We start from the raw sequence: 15493 nt of genomic DNA, 5'->3' as shown, positions 1-15493 counted from the left end.
ATGCGAAGATGTTGCTCAAAATACTTCTGCTGTTAAGCTAATTTTGTACTCTTTATTTTTCCAACTTCGATGTTGTGCTTACCTTTCATAGTTTTAAAAATGCTTGTTCTAAAATTCATATTACATGTTGGATAAAGCAGAGCATCTTTCCTAATCATATATTGAAATATTTGCAATACAAAAGAACTTAAAATGTAGGCCTCTCAATAAAAATAATACGTTTTATCTGTTAAGGATATTCGTTTAGATAATTATATTCCTACTCTGGATGAAAATACAATCTATTATTCCCATTAATTCGAACTTCTGTGCTCCTGCTTTGAACCAGCATAAGTTGTTTTGAGAGCAACAGTGAGGCTCTCAAATTGGAGGATTATAAATGCCAAGAGCTAAATATGTTATGTTTACACACCAACATTTTAACATGAAATCAGAAAAGAAAATAATGTATAGTTCTTATAAATCTAACTTCATTTTCATGAAAACTATAGATGAAATTATATTACTAATGTAATGTGGGTCTACATCAGATTCCATTGTACTTTCATAATTGAATACATCATAGCACATACCGAATGATATACAGGGGTATCAACTTTAACGATTCTTTATCTGCAAGGAAGGATGACAGAGAAGAAACTGTTGCTTTGTACATCGCCAGTACTTTAGTAAACAGCATAATTAATATTTGTAAAAAAGGTAATATTTGATAGTTTAGTTATGTATACAAGTACTCTGTTTTTTACTAACAACAACTACAGATAAAAGTTTTATGCTACTAAAATTTTGTTTCCCTTTTAGTTTCTAATATTATGTATCTTAAATAAGACGTTTTATTTTAAGAATTTTCATTTGGCTAGTAAAGTCAAAAACATACACAAAGTAGCTTATACAGAGAATTTAATAATGCTTGGAATTTTAGCCTCGCTCATTTTTAACAAATCCCAAGGATCCTGGAATATGTACAATCTAAATGTATTTTATGAGTCATTTATTTTTATTGATTTCAATTTCCTCTGCCCAGGTATTAATGTAGGCCCTGTAGTAGCTGGGGTTATTGGTGCTAGAAAACCGCAGTATGATATATGGGGCAATACCGTCAATGTTGCAAGTAGGATGGATAGCACTGGATTGCCAAACCACACACAGGTATTGATCAGGTGAAACTGAAATAATGAAAGAAGGAAATAAAGCATTTTATTAAATGATTTAACTAATTTTAAAATGAATGTTTGTCATTAGAGAGCATAAATGATAACATGTTATATATAATAAGTCACTCAGTATGAAAACGCAAATTTTTGAACAGAATAATGTTAAAAAATAATTTATTAAAATTATTGGCAATGAACGATAAAAATATCATATAATATTTTAAAAGCTTTATATAATTACAGTTTCTGATGGGAAACTAGTATAACACAATCAGAGTAAAAAAGAGATACTTGATTAAACAAGGTTTAATTTAGGTTGTTTTCTTCTCATTTTGCTAAACCAGGTAACTGAAGATATATATCTTCTACTGAAAGACTATCCGTACTTGTTCCAGTGTAGAGGCCGCGTAAAAGTAAAAGGAAAAGGAGACATGACCACTTACTTTTTAATTGGCAGAAAATCAACACAGGAGAAAACGTCTCTGCGCAATTCTACAGAGTATCCAGAACAGCCAAAGCCTTCCAACGGTGGAGAACATCAGAATAAGGATTCTTCATCTTTACATATGTTTTCTCAGGACAATAGGCAGAACAGTAGTTGGGAAGATATATCAAATGATAGCGCAAACAATACTCCTAAGACTAGGAAAGTACAATTAAGTAATGATCTAAAATCAGTTGATCTTGAAGTCTCCCAGATTCCATCAAGTCCTTTTTTAAGAAATATTCGTTTCAAGAAACTTAAGTTAACAAAATATAAACTTAGATTTCCTTCTTATAAGTTGTTGATAGCTGATTCAAGTCTTTTATCAACACCCCATAATAGTTCTTCGATCAATAACCATGTTTCTCCACGTTCGGAAGTCTTCCCGAAAAGCTATTTCAGGCTAATTTCTTTCTGTACTTATAACAAAAATAAGTCAGTTTCTCGGTACAGAAGTTTTCTCCATTCGGATTATTTGTCAATTGGCACACTGTCAATGCCATTTACAAATTTCAAGTCAAAAACTCAGAAACTACGAGAATCTCTAATTACACTATTCTTCACTTTTCAAAAACTGCATATCAAGGACCTTTCTTTTTCTTTAAATGACAGGTTGAACACTACCAAACTACATACCTCTTCTAAAGACAGAGAAGTTTCAAACGAACAATCCATAAATATTGCGTATTTCCGTCTTTTATTTACAAATATCTATCAATCTTCTTCGCGCAGAACACCTCCAGCGGTTTCGTGCATGAGTATTGCTTGTACCGCTTCATTTAAAATACATGAGACTGAATTTATATCATCAAAACAAATCTCTTCAGCTGCCAATAAGATGTCTTTGGAACAAGAAACCTCTGAAAAACCTCTTGACTTATATGTCGATGTGTCTCTTGTGATGACTGCTTTTGCAGATTCTGCAGAGATGTTTCGACAATACTTTAATCATGAGGTTCCTTGCAGAAATGTCAAACATGATAATAACTGTTTAATACCACTCAGCATAAGTTCTGAACAAGAAAAGAGAAATACCTCTTTTTATCTCAATCTGGATAAAACAGCAAAATTCGTATCCAAGTACAACAAAAAAACAAGTGACTACAAAAGAACCTCACAAATGTTCAATAGAACAAGATCTTATAAATAAGAACTACTTCAAAAACTCAAATAAACAAGCAATTGCGACGAACGAGAGCATGAAAAAAGATTCTCTTCTTTTCCTTGTTATACAACCATCTCAAATATAAGTGGGGAGAACATGAACTGTAAATTGAGCAATTATACAGCATTAAAAAAAAAATCAGTTAACACAAGAAAACGTTAACAATTCCCTTTACGCTATAAAAGCGATAAATTTCTACAATACAATTAGATTTACGCGATAAACGTATTATCCGCATGTTTATTTTACAAGATGAAACTTCACAAAAACCTAAAAGCAGAAACTTTTTTAGTTTTAAGCAATTCCTCAGACAGTTCTCGCAAGCTCACAGATGATCATATAGAAGACTTCAACCAACAAAAAGGTCTTGTATAAGAAAAAAATGTAAAATGTTTTTCGTATAAAACAAACACTGAGATTAAAATCATTGTTTCTATCAGTGAACATAACAAAGGCAAAAACTGTGAGAATAATGACGTTCTTGAAAACAAATCATGCTGTTAGTACAACAACTCTAAATATTACTTTCTATATGTAGAAAGGCTTTGTCTTGGAAAAAATACAGATTTATTTACACTAGTTATTCTTAGGTGGCATCAATTCGCTTATCGCCTGTCGCTACAGCACTTCTTTCTTCTCTAAACCTAATCGCATCAAGCTATTTAACGTTGTTCATTAGCTGAGCATAAATTTCTTAAACAACCCCTTGTTGTTTGACAAGAATATGTTTAAAAAAAAAGGACAAATATCATAGAAATTCTCTGACACAAAGGCTACTTACGGCATCAATATCGAAATTTTGGAAAGATTATAGTTATTACTAAAAAAACAAAGTCTTGCATTTAAAAAAAGATCGATTTTTATGTTATTATTAATATTTTTCTCAACATCCATTTTAACTTTTGATATCGTACTTGTAAGCAAACATTTTGTTTTGTATAATCACTTACTTAAAGTACAAGCATGGAATGGAATTGTCGATCTACGAATGTAAACTGTAAACAATGATGTGTCGAGCTATGACGATACTGAGAAATTTAATGAGAAATATATACTGTTAACCTAAAGCTAGGTAATTATAGAAACAGGTCATTCTAAATCTGTATGCACGTTATTTGTTTGAAACATTATCTTGAATCATTATCTTAAGAATTTAAAGCCGTAGAAATGTTAATGTTGACAAAATGTTTTATAGTTTTTCATGTCTTTTTTTCTGGATGTTAAAATTTTGCACTGTAGTTAATAACTTCAAATGCTAAACACAGTTAATTCAGTAAGAGAAAAACTTCAAAACTGACAGAAAAGTTAATTAACGATGATAATTTAGTATATTAAAGATACTTATATCGAAGTTGATAGAAAATATTGTTAAGAATCGGAAATTTAAACATAGCAATAAAACTGAATAAGACATCTATATTATGGTAATGCTTAGTGTGCATGGTTGGAACACAGATATTTTTATCACGCTAATATTCCAACATGTATTCTTTAAGTGTAAAATATAACGTGTATATCAAATTCGACATTGTTTAAACTGACTCCAACAATTATTATTTCTAAAGTTGACTTTTTTCTCTGTTGAATCTAAATTAGTGAGTTAAAAATCATCCCACCTTAAACTTTACGACAGTCTATCATTCATAGTTTCTTTTACTTGAATTTTAGTTTTTCTAACTGAAAATATTACTTTCTTAAATGTTCGTTGTTGTTGTGTATGGTTGCTGTAACTTTGTAGAGTTGTTTGTTTTGTTTTTGAGAAAAGCTACACGAGGGCTATCCGCGTTAGTCGTCCCTAATTTTGCAGTGTAAGGCTAGAGGGAAAGCAGCTAGTCATCACTACCCACAGCCAGCTCTTGGGCTCCTCTTTTACCAGCACATAGTGGGATTTGCTGACACTTTATAACGTCCCCACGGTTGAAAAGGCGAATATCGTTGGTGTGATGTGGATTCGAACCCGCAACCCTCAGATTACAACTTTGGAGATATAAGCGACATTGTTTTCGACATCTGTCGCAAGTCCCTTAAGAGTTGACGAAGTTAATTTTTCACTTTATAAGTAGTTTCTTCTCGTAAACTGTACATATACTGTTTGATTACTGAGTTGTTTAAACTTGTATGTGTCTTTAGACATATTGCCAAAAATTTAGTGTTTAACATTACGTGTATTGTCAAGTTGAATCAAAATACGCATATAGGAAATATTTTCCAAAACTTTCTATTCACTAAGCACTTATTTATTTTGCTTTTATTTACAATGGTTAAAATCTCATATAATACTTCATTTATAGAAAGAAGCCTGTGGTATTTGAGATTATGTCATAGTAAATAAGTTAATAATTTTAAGAATTATTTTAACGGGTTTTTTCTGTTTAAAAACATAATATACAAAAATGGCATTTCAACATCTTATGTTTGCCTAAAGCCTCAAAAGCAGAACCTCATGTTCACTTCTTAAATAAACCACAGAAAGCTCACATACGTCTAACCAAGAGGAATAAACAGATTTTACCCATTATCTGGTTAACTAATGTTTCATTCACAAATAAAATAAGTCAAAACTAATGAGTCATTATAGTCGATTGTTTGTTAAGCAGTTATCGTTTTCAGTGTTTGTTTTTAACAGTACCAGAGATTCTACAAAAGCGAAGCAAAATATTGGTTTTAATGCCAATTGAAGAAAATTTTGGAATATCAAGATTAAGTTAAACTACCTAACTAATTGAATCATGTCACATTATAGTGGATTATTAATGTTTTTAGCCATATAGTATTTTGTAGTTTATTTGAATACAATTAACTTCGAACATTTAAATGCGGCATTATTCATGCTTGCTTGTTTATTATTTGCTTTTTTTTTGTAAAGTTTCCAGCAAATCATATATGATCGAACAGGCGAACTTGATCATAGGAAGTTAACTTATTATAAGCAACATTTATATGAATATATAAAAAAATTGTTTTCAGAGGAAAAACTATTAAAGAGGTCTTCTCAACAAAATGTGGATCATATAATTGTTTCTCTCATAGAGCGATTTTAAGCCATTTCTTTTTACTTTCAGGTTTGTGATACTGATTCAACTTTTATTTGGTATTTGAGTGATATTTATAAGAAGCGTTGAACTTAAAATCTTATGATGCGCGAGCTCCATAAATAACAAAACATAAAACGCGGGGAATAGTAACTTCGGTATTGCAAAAAGTCTCAATGACAATACGAAAGTACAAGACAGCTAACGCGGTGTAGACATATATATTTATTTCTGATAAAAACTAACGGCTGTGGAGTTTCAAATGTAATTTCGAGAACTCTGGTAATTTCTGGAATATTTCTATGGAATAAAAGTAACTTGTTAGATAGTGGCTCAGGTTAAGTTAGTTAGTACACATTAACTAGACAGGTGTTTAAGAACTCTCTAGGCTTTCGTGCTGTTAATATCAAAATAGCTAATAGCTTCTCTTTAGTAATCATTGTGTTTTTTCAGTTATATATATAGTAGTACAATATAAAAATCACCAAAAGAATAAAGTAGTATAATATAATTGAGTTTCATTTGTCTTTCTCTTTGTGTCTGCTTACGAGGGACGTAACTGTTTAACAGTTAGATTTCTACTGAACTTGAACAGTTGATCGCAAGACGTGTGTTTAGTTCTGGTATTTTGTTACGTTTCAAAATATATTCAATGGCTGAATTTAACCTATTGCGCCTTTGTAAACTATTTTCTCCGATGTTTAAATACATTATCAGTAAGCACTTCTTGTTATATTTCTGCACTTGTATCAATATCCTGTGTACCAGTACGTGTATATAATAAAAGAAGTGACACTGAAGGTGCAACAGTTTAATGTGAAATAAAATTAATACAATCTACAGCGCAGCTCAAGTGTAGAAGATGACGTTTCGAGAATATTCTGCCTTTTGTCGGGTAATAAGAGCTCACCCTGCTGGTAAAACCAGTCACGACATAAGGGATTAAAGCTGATGTACTTCAGTTTACTGAGTTTTATTACTTGATATATCAAAATTTCTCTCGAAAGATATTTTTCAATATAGCCTTGGTATTTTATGTTAAAGAAACTAATAAATTTTAGAACAAGTGAAAAAAGAAAATTGTTCTGTTATTTAGTATTTTCGTCTGCAATAGTAAAAAACAATTTAGTGGCAAAAGAAAACAAAGGCAAAATTTTCAATAAAAAGTATGCATATAGTTCAAATTATCTTTGGGAATTATCTTAATTCCAAAAAATAAGAAAAGAAACTTTAAGCTTGTGAAAGAGAAGACAACTAAATGATAACTCTAGTTAGAATTTACTCATGCGGAACTTCACAATCGAGTTAAAATTAGGGTAATTTTCTCAAATATTTCAGTTTTTAGATAACTGTTTCTTCTCACTCAACAAATTACACGGCAGTAGTCGCCTCCAAGTGGTACAGCGGCGTGTCTGCAGACTCATACTACTAAAAACCGGGTTTCAATACCCGTGGTGGGCAGAGCATAGAAAGCCCATTGTGTAGCTTTGTGCTTAACTACAAATAATCAATTAGTTTGTACACATTAGTAACGTATTGAAGAGTGGAACATTTACTAAGAGCTTCCTTGAAATTTACTAAATGGCTCAAAGGTTTATACTTTACCTCATGAGAACTATTACTTTTACTCAATCAAACATAAAAACAATTACCGTTAACTTTGATAAGCAATATAGGCTAGCTAGTAAACTTATCAATTAGCCTAAAACAACAAAAGCTAATTAACAGAAACATAAGATTTTCTTATAGACCTATTTATTGCTAGAAATATATAATTAATTAGATTAGAATCTATAGTCATATACACTTCCATACAACAATTACTACTTAACACTAGCGTGCCCTCCGATGACTTAGTTGTAAGTTTGGAGGCTTATACCGTTGAAAATCGGGTCTCGATACCTGCAGTGGGTAGAACACAGATAGACCACTGTGTTGTTTTTTTGCTTAAGAACAAACAAATATTTTTAAAAATGAATATCCAACCATTAGCTATTTTTGCGAAATAGCCATCGGCACTAGAATCTATATTTAAATAATCTTATATAACATAACCTTCGAGAAGATGCGTAATATGTAATTATCTGTACGAATGTAATTCCTCTTCTTACATTTATTATCCCCTGAACCACGTACGTACTCATCGCTGGTAATCTTCACACTTTAAAGAGTGACAATTTGGTACAGGTGAAAAGAAAATGTTCGAAGTTCTAGTACTGTTCATAACTTTGATAGAAATACATACACAAGTAACAAGTATATCACTCAATAACCTTTCAATAAAATTAAGAAAACTTATGACTTAAAAGTAGTCCTATTTATCAAAATTGGCAAACAATAGTTAGACATAACGAAGAAACTCACTATTAACAACAATGGGCATATTCTAAATAAGAAAATTGTGTTTGTAATTAAGTACAAAGCTACATAACGTGCTATCTGTGCTTTGTCCACCGCGTGTATCGAAACGCTGTTTCTAGCATTGTAATTTCGCAGACATACCGCTGCGGGAGGGGCGAATCAAAAAGCGGTTACTGAATTATTCAAATAGTAGATATCACTCTCGTCGATAAAGAAGCTAATAAAATTATTTTCATTCGTAAACACTCTATACAAAATAATTAACAACTTTTAATTTAAAAAAGGGAAAAAATGAATCAAAATACAAAGATTATATTTTCAAGTCTAAAAGTAGGGACTATAAACAAAAGTAAACAAACTAGACGCTAGTTCCAGATTATTTTACAATTAATATGTAATAGCAAAACACCGGATTTTCTTCTATGGCGAAAAGTGAAGGACTCAAAGAATTATTCAGGGTAAAACAACGAAGGCGCTTAAAGATAATCAATACTGCATTCATTCCTATTGTCCACGTTTCAATAAAATATTTGTAGCCTTTTTATCTTGCAGCTTGTAAAACTATAATCAGTAATAATAAATAAATATACACATTGTTTACTCTAAAATAGCGAAGGTTTTCTGGCTAGTTTAACGGTGCTTAAATGACTTCTACGTTTCTGCGATGCTTGAATTGCTTTGAAGAGCTTATGATGGTAGTAAAGAAGAAGATGGTGAAAATCTGTACTTATAAAGTAACTTAAAAATAACCCTACAACCTTCGCAGAAGTTTATTTAGTAACTGTGCATAAATGTTGGCATAGAATATGTAGCCGTGGTTGTTCTAGGCTTGAGTGCTTGAATGGCTAGTAAAAGAAAAAGAAACTTTGCTAGTAGCGATAAAAAAACTGATATTTTTTCGTCAAGGATTATCATTGAAATAATCCTACGACATGTGCAGGAATTTTTCAGCAGGTTTAGGGTTCTCACTAAGGCTCCACAATGAATGATCCCACACTCTTTTTTCTCCCACAGATAGAATTTAAAAACTCAAAAAGAAAAGGAAAACAAACACAACAGTGTCAATGAAAAACATTATTTACAATGGGCACTACATGTTTACCTTCTCATGTGTACAAAAAACATGTTACTGTTCAATGAAAGCTTTCTTTACAATTTACTCTGCAGTGAATGTTCTTACCCTTAATGAATGCAAAGTAATTTTAAGAATAAATATTATTTGCACAACCCCTAAAACCTCCAAAAATATCAATTTTCTTTTAGAAAACATTGTATTTTATCTGTTATTTCCCTTACCCTAACTCTGTGTGAGGTGGATTGATCTGACCACCACCCCACAGTGTTAGAAACCGGGTTTCGATACTCGTGATAAGCAGAGAACAAATAGCCCACTATGTAGCTTTGCAATTAAGATCAAACAAACAAATGCAAAAGTGTAACTACCAAAAAATCAGGAAATAATTATATATTGGCCCTATTTCTTTCTGGAATAACTGTACATTGTAACAGAAAACTACAGTCGTTTGTCATAAATAGTAAAAGCTATCTATAATCCATTTATACGTACATTTTATTGTTTTCTTACCTTTTGAACCGCTCCTGGCTAATATTCTAGCTATATAGATTGCAAATCAAATGGCAAACATGCAGCTCACATTATGGTATTACATGACATAAAACATGAATTACGAGGGCACCTCACAAAATATTATTATTGGCATTATTATTTATTTTACTTAAGCTAATCCAAAAATGTTTCAGTATTTACAGTTTAGTTATTTTTGTAATAATAAATAAAGAATACACATAAAAACAAAGAATAGAATAAAGTACTTACCTGAGTATTTTTTCTTTCTACTGTCAGTGAAAGTTAACCCCACTTTTTTATACTAATTTACTACTACATTAAATAATGCACCAAAGAACACAGAATAATAATATGGGAAAAGGAAGCAATGTTCCATAACTATTACATTTTCCTGGCTTTCTACCTGTGCGACCCATTTACTGTGGCTGGTACGTATATTTCCAATTGTTATTCAAAAAGTATTTATTGGCATGTTGATATACTGTTTACATCAATGTTTTCCACTCAATCTTTCAACAGCCAATAAGATGCATAATGTATAGCAACTGCGTGCTTACTGTATGTTCAAATAATTACTATGTAAATATGCTTGACTCAGATAGCTTAGATGGTAGTGTTTGTTTTGTTTTTTGAATTTCGCACAAAGCTACTCGAGGGCTATCTGTGCTAGCCGTCCCTAATTTAGCAGTGTAAAACTAGAGGGAAGTCAGCTAGTCATCACCACCCATCGCCAACTCTTGGGCTACTCTTTTACCAACGAATAGTGGGATTGACCGAAAGATTATAACGTCCCCACGTCTGAAAGGGCGAGCATGTTTTGCGCGACGGGGATGCGAACCCGCGACCCTCAGATTACGAGTCGCACGCCTTAACACGCTTGGCCATGCCGGGCCTTAGATGATAGTGAATGTGAGTCAAGTAGCATTCTAAAGCGTGATGATGAGGAGGCAATGAGACAAGAGGATGCTAGCTTTCCATCTAGTGATGATAATCAAAATGATGAACCTGGACCCAACAAAAGAAAACGTAAACAGTGTCGACAATAGGAAATATTTGTCCCAGTCCCAGTTTAGGGATGTAAGAGTATTGGGAAATAGTCCTAGCGACAGTGAATGGTTTAAAAAATTAACTAACCTCGTCCACGTGTTACCCATGAGAATAAGGCTTCAAATGGAAAGAAAGTAGACAATTCCCCGTGTGAACAACAACGTAAATATAAAACGCCATTTGACAGAGAAAACTATGACTTTCTGTTGGTTATAGATATAGTCTTAAATATCAAAGAGAACTAATAGCAAGTTCTGAAAAAGAGGATGTGATGGTTGGGCGTGGCAAATGGATCTGATTTTCTATTTTATTTAATAATATGTAAGGCAATGTTAGTCATGCTTTGTCTGTGTGATGAAAACGTTATAATAAGAAATTTATATTATTTCTTACTTCTCTGAGGGGGAGTGAAGACATTAATATAAACGTCATAGTTCTCATACTTGAAAAAATATAATTTTTTTTTTCAAATATTTACTTACAAAATTACGGACTTGAAAATTTAAATTATACTAAACTGATTTAATATCTACGTTCTCATGCTGAGTTTATTTATATTCACTGATAACAAAGAACTTTAATTAAACTCTGAATATAACTCTGTGTAAGGTTGTGACATGCGCACTTTGACCTCCCCGAGGTGAAAGGGTTAATCGTATGATACTTTCACGTGGCTTTATTTTCATGCAATTTATTGTCATTGATGTCATCTGTTAGAAGTTGATTGTGGACAGCTGTGTGAAAACTGTATGCTGTTTAGTTTGTTATGGTACAAAGTTAGAAGCAACGTACATGCGCTTGCCTTGCATACAGGTGTTTGTGGTTCGTATTTGGTAACCGGGGGAGGGATCAAATCTTATGCCCCCTGACAAATTTTCGTGCGTACGACATTCGGGAGTTTGGATTAACTAGTACTCTGTAAGTTTGCCTACGTTTGAATAAAATATCCATAGCTGCTCTTTCTGTAGGCTTGTAATACAAGAATAATATGAATCATAATAACACAAAAATAGATTAATGATTTTTAATTTGTTGTAGTAATCTGAAAACAACTTTTTTACTATCATCAATATTTCATCAGCCTTAGCCATTGAAATAAAAGGTCTTGAGTGTTATTTCAAGAACAAGTTTGATTTTTAAGATAGTTTTTGCCCTATGTTTCATTCTTTCTTTTTTTTTTTGTGAATATCCCGGGCGATCCTTACAAGGAATCATTATCATGGTACATGATAATAATATGAAGAACAAACTGACGAATTTTAAATGTCTTCTAATAATCGAAAAATCAACATTTTTCACTATTATCAATATTTTAACAGCCTTGGCCATTAAGATAGAGGTTCTTGAGTGTTGTTTCAAGAACAAGGCTTTTCTGTTGCCAGCGTGAACAATAAGACCAAAGGAGCTGACTGTCGACGCAATACCGTTCTTCATCTTTATGTCATCAACTAGCTTCAGTTCATCATGGTATCATTAATAATTCAAACAACAGGTGTAATCTACGTAGTGTTAGTTAGACTCATCTTCCCTAAGGAGAATATTCTTCAGGATATTCAACTCATGGCAGTTACTAATGATATATTTTGTATATCCGTATAACTTCAGGATTATATTTTGTAACTCGTCAGTGGCAAAGCTAGATCTTAGACAACATATTTTACCTTTCACTTTCAGCTATGTTACTCTGGTACTTTATTTCCTTCAATTTACAATTTGTTTTCAAACTTCATATTTTAATACTATTCCAGTATTTCTTTTTATTGGTTTGCTAAGTATATGTCTCTAGTCATTCATAATTTCATACATTACTGTCATAAAATGTTTGTTTCCTTCGTTATTTAAACTTGGTTACTTAGCTCACGAGTTTGTCTTAACAAGTACACATGTATATCGAACTTAAACGAAGACCCTCTCTGCACCTTTGTCTGTGAGCACCAAATAAACAATTAAACGTTGGATACAGATAGAACAGGATGTGCTCTTAGGTTATCATCATGTGAAACTTTTCATCTAGTTATCGTGTTTTCCTAGATTTTTTTATTTTAAAATAAAAAAGTGTTTGTCTACAGTGTACTCATAAAATTTGTAGTACAAATTATATTAAAGTTGGTAGATAAATTCATAAAGACTACGTAAATGTTTAATTACAATGAATGCTTTCATAATATAAAGTGGACATATGTCATTACGTAATTGACTTTTCATTCAACAGTAGCGAGCTAAAGCTTGAAAATTTATTTTAAAGCAACATCATCATGTATGATAACAGCATACGATTACTACTTTTTGATTCTACCTCGATGCAATGATAGGTTTTCTGCTCCAAGTTTAGTTATATCAGGTGTTCACACTCAAAATCGATATCATATGTCTGTCCATCCATCTAGAAAAATATTATTAATACTTCACAAGAAGACCGGTCTTAATTCATTTACCTAGTAAAAATCATTCCATTCGTAGCTTACCTGCTATTTATAAAGAACATGTCCAACAACATTTGAAGCAATATTCTTTTTATCCCACAAATAAATAAGAGATGTATATTCATTTAGAAGAAATCTGGAACAATATTCAACACTACCATAAACAAACGTGGAGCATATAGCAGTGATTTCAATACGATGTGGGTATTAGTGAAATAGCATCATTAAAACTACACATTACAAAATGCGTGGGTGATTTACAATTGCAACTATTATGTAACTTTGACTATGTTTACAAGATGAAGATGAAGTTAAGAAACTCTCTACAAGGGTGGATTTAGATATTATTGTTTTTTAAAGTTTTTAATGGTTGTCTTTAATACAAATCTGAAGTACAGAAAAGTGGAAAACATAGTATATGAATATGCCATATATTTGTAAATGTGTATAGATAATAATATTAAAAAATATTTCACATGGATCAACTTGAAGAATAAGTATGAAACTCACAAGAAATGTAAAACTAGTGTATTCAGTGTTTTACTTGTAATTATTGAATATTTGCATTCATGAGAATTAAAACATATAGTAAGCTTACAGTTTTCTAGATATTTCTTACCGATATTACAGTAAAGGTGCAGTATAATATGCATAGCAATGCAGACTTTAAGTGCTCTAAGAGAGAACAGAAAGTAATGTCTATGGGGTTAAACTTCAAAAAGAGGACCTAAATAGTACTTAAGATGTACCTCGAAGAAAGTCGTAGGGAAGAAATGATGTAAACTTTACTGGATTCTGACGGTCAGAAGTATAGATTGGCGTCAGCTAATTCGAGTCAACTCATGTAATGTTGACATTGTTTTAACCACAAAGCAACACAATGGACTATTGTGTTATGCCAACAGCATCTGTTGAAACCTAATTGTTAGCGTTACTGTAGGGTTATTTCAATATTTTCGTTGTTAAAGGCATATGTTATTGACTCAATATTAAATTATTTGTTTCATTTATTCGCTTATTGTGACCATAACTGTAATAATCATTGTTAGTGTTTTTTTATGTTTTTCTTTTACTTTCTGTCTTAGATTTTTTTATTTTCTTCTATGCCGCAGTGTTTCTGGTTACGTGTTATATTTTGCTTTAAGAAACTGTTTCTTGCCGTACAAAAAGATTGATCATTAAGTATTATTGTTTCGTGACTTTAACAATGCACTACTTCTTTCTCAAAAAATTTTGAGGTCTGTTTTCAGGATTGAGAGAAAGTTGAGAAACTCCTCTTCAAGTTAGATTTTATTAGTTTTTAAAAGATAAAATTAATTGTTGTATTTAATACAAATCGAAAGCATATTACATGAACATATCATGCATTTTTAGCTTCTTCTGACATTATATTATTTATTATTTATATGCGAGAATTCCATATAAAACACAGTTGAGTTTGTTTTGAATTTCGTGCAAAGCTACTCGAGGGCTATCTGCGCTAACCATCCCAAATTTAGCAATGTAAGACTAGTTTTTAAAAGCTAAAATTAATTGTTGTATTTAATACAAATCTAAAGTACAAAAGAGTGGAAAGCATATTACATGAACATATCATGCATTTTTAGCTTCTTCTGACATTATATTATTTATATGCGTGAATTCCATATAAAACATAGTTGAGTTTGTTTTTAATTTCGTGCAAAGCTACTCGAGGGCTATCTGCGCTAGTCATCCCAAATTTAGCAATGTAAGACTAGAGGGAAGGCAACTAGTCATCACCACCCACCGCCAATTCTTGGGCTACTCTTTTACCAACCAATAATGGGATTAACCGTCACATTATAACGCCCCCACGGCTGAAAGGGCGACATGTTTGATACGACCGGGATTCGAACCCGCGACCCACGGATTACGAGTCGAACGCCTTAACGCGCTTAGCCATGCCGAGCCAACATAATTAAGAAAACCGTTATATCGGTCCCCCGCTAGTACAGCGGTAAGTCTACGGATTTACAACGCTAAAGTCATGGGTTCGATTTCCCTCGGTGGACTCAGCAGATAGCCCGAGGTGGCTTTGCTAAATGAAAACACACACACACCCGTTCCACTGATTTTCCACTAGCGGTTTTTGTTATTCTTAAACACATAACTGATCTACTCTGAAGTATTGCTGTAATACCACTGAAGGACACTGCTATTTATATACTTTTTCACTGTGTAGTAATGTGCAATGTCTGTCTGGTACGTGGAGTCGGCT

At 32.2% G+C, this 15493-nt stretch overlaps 1 protein-coding gene across 1 annotated transcript in view; it reads left to right on the top strand.

The window, feature by feature from the left end:
- Window positions 1-6784, top strand: part of LOC143252810 (adenylate cyclase 1-like) — a 122392-nt gene extending 115608 nt beyond the window's left edge. The window contains exons 20-21 of the mRNA XM_076505531.1: window positions 1025-1149; window positions 1499-6784. Of these exons, the coding sequence (XP_076361646.1) occupies window positions 1025-1149; window positions 1499-2788 (1415 nt within the window). The 3' untranslated portion in view covers window positions 2789-6784. The remainder of the gene's footprint in view (window positions 1-1024; window positions 1150-1498) is intronic.
- The last annotated feature ends 8709 nt before the right edge of the window (window positions 6785-15493 follow it).

The sequence above is a fragment of the Tachypleus tridentatus genome, chromosome 6 (assembly GCF_004210375.1).
Source record: "Tachypleus tridentatus isolate NWPU-2018 chromosome 6, ASM421037v1, whole genome shotgun sequence".
NCBI classification, from domain to species: Eukaryota; Metazoa; Arthropoda; class Merostomata; order Xiphosura; family Limulidae; genus Tachypleus; species Tachypleus tridentatus.
Note: the sequence above shows the minus strand (reverse complement) of the source record. Positions and strands in the feature narration are given on the sequence as shown.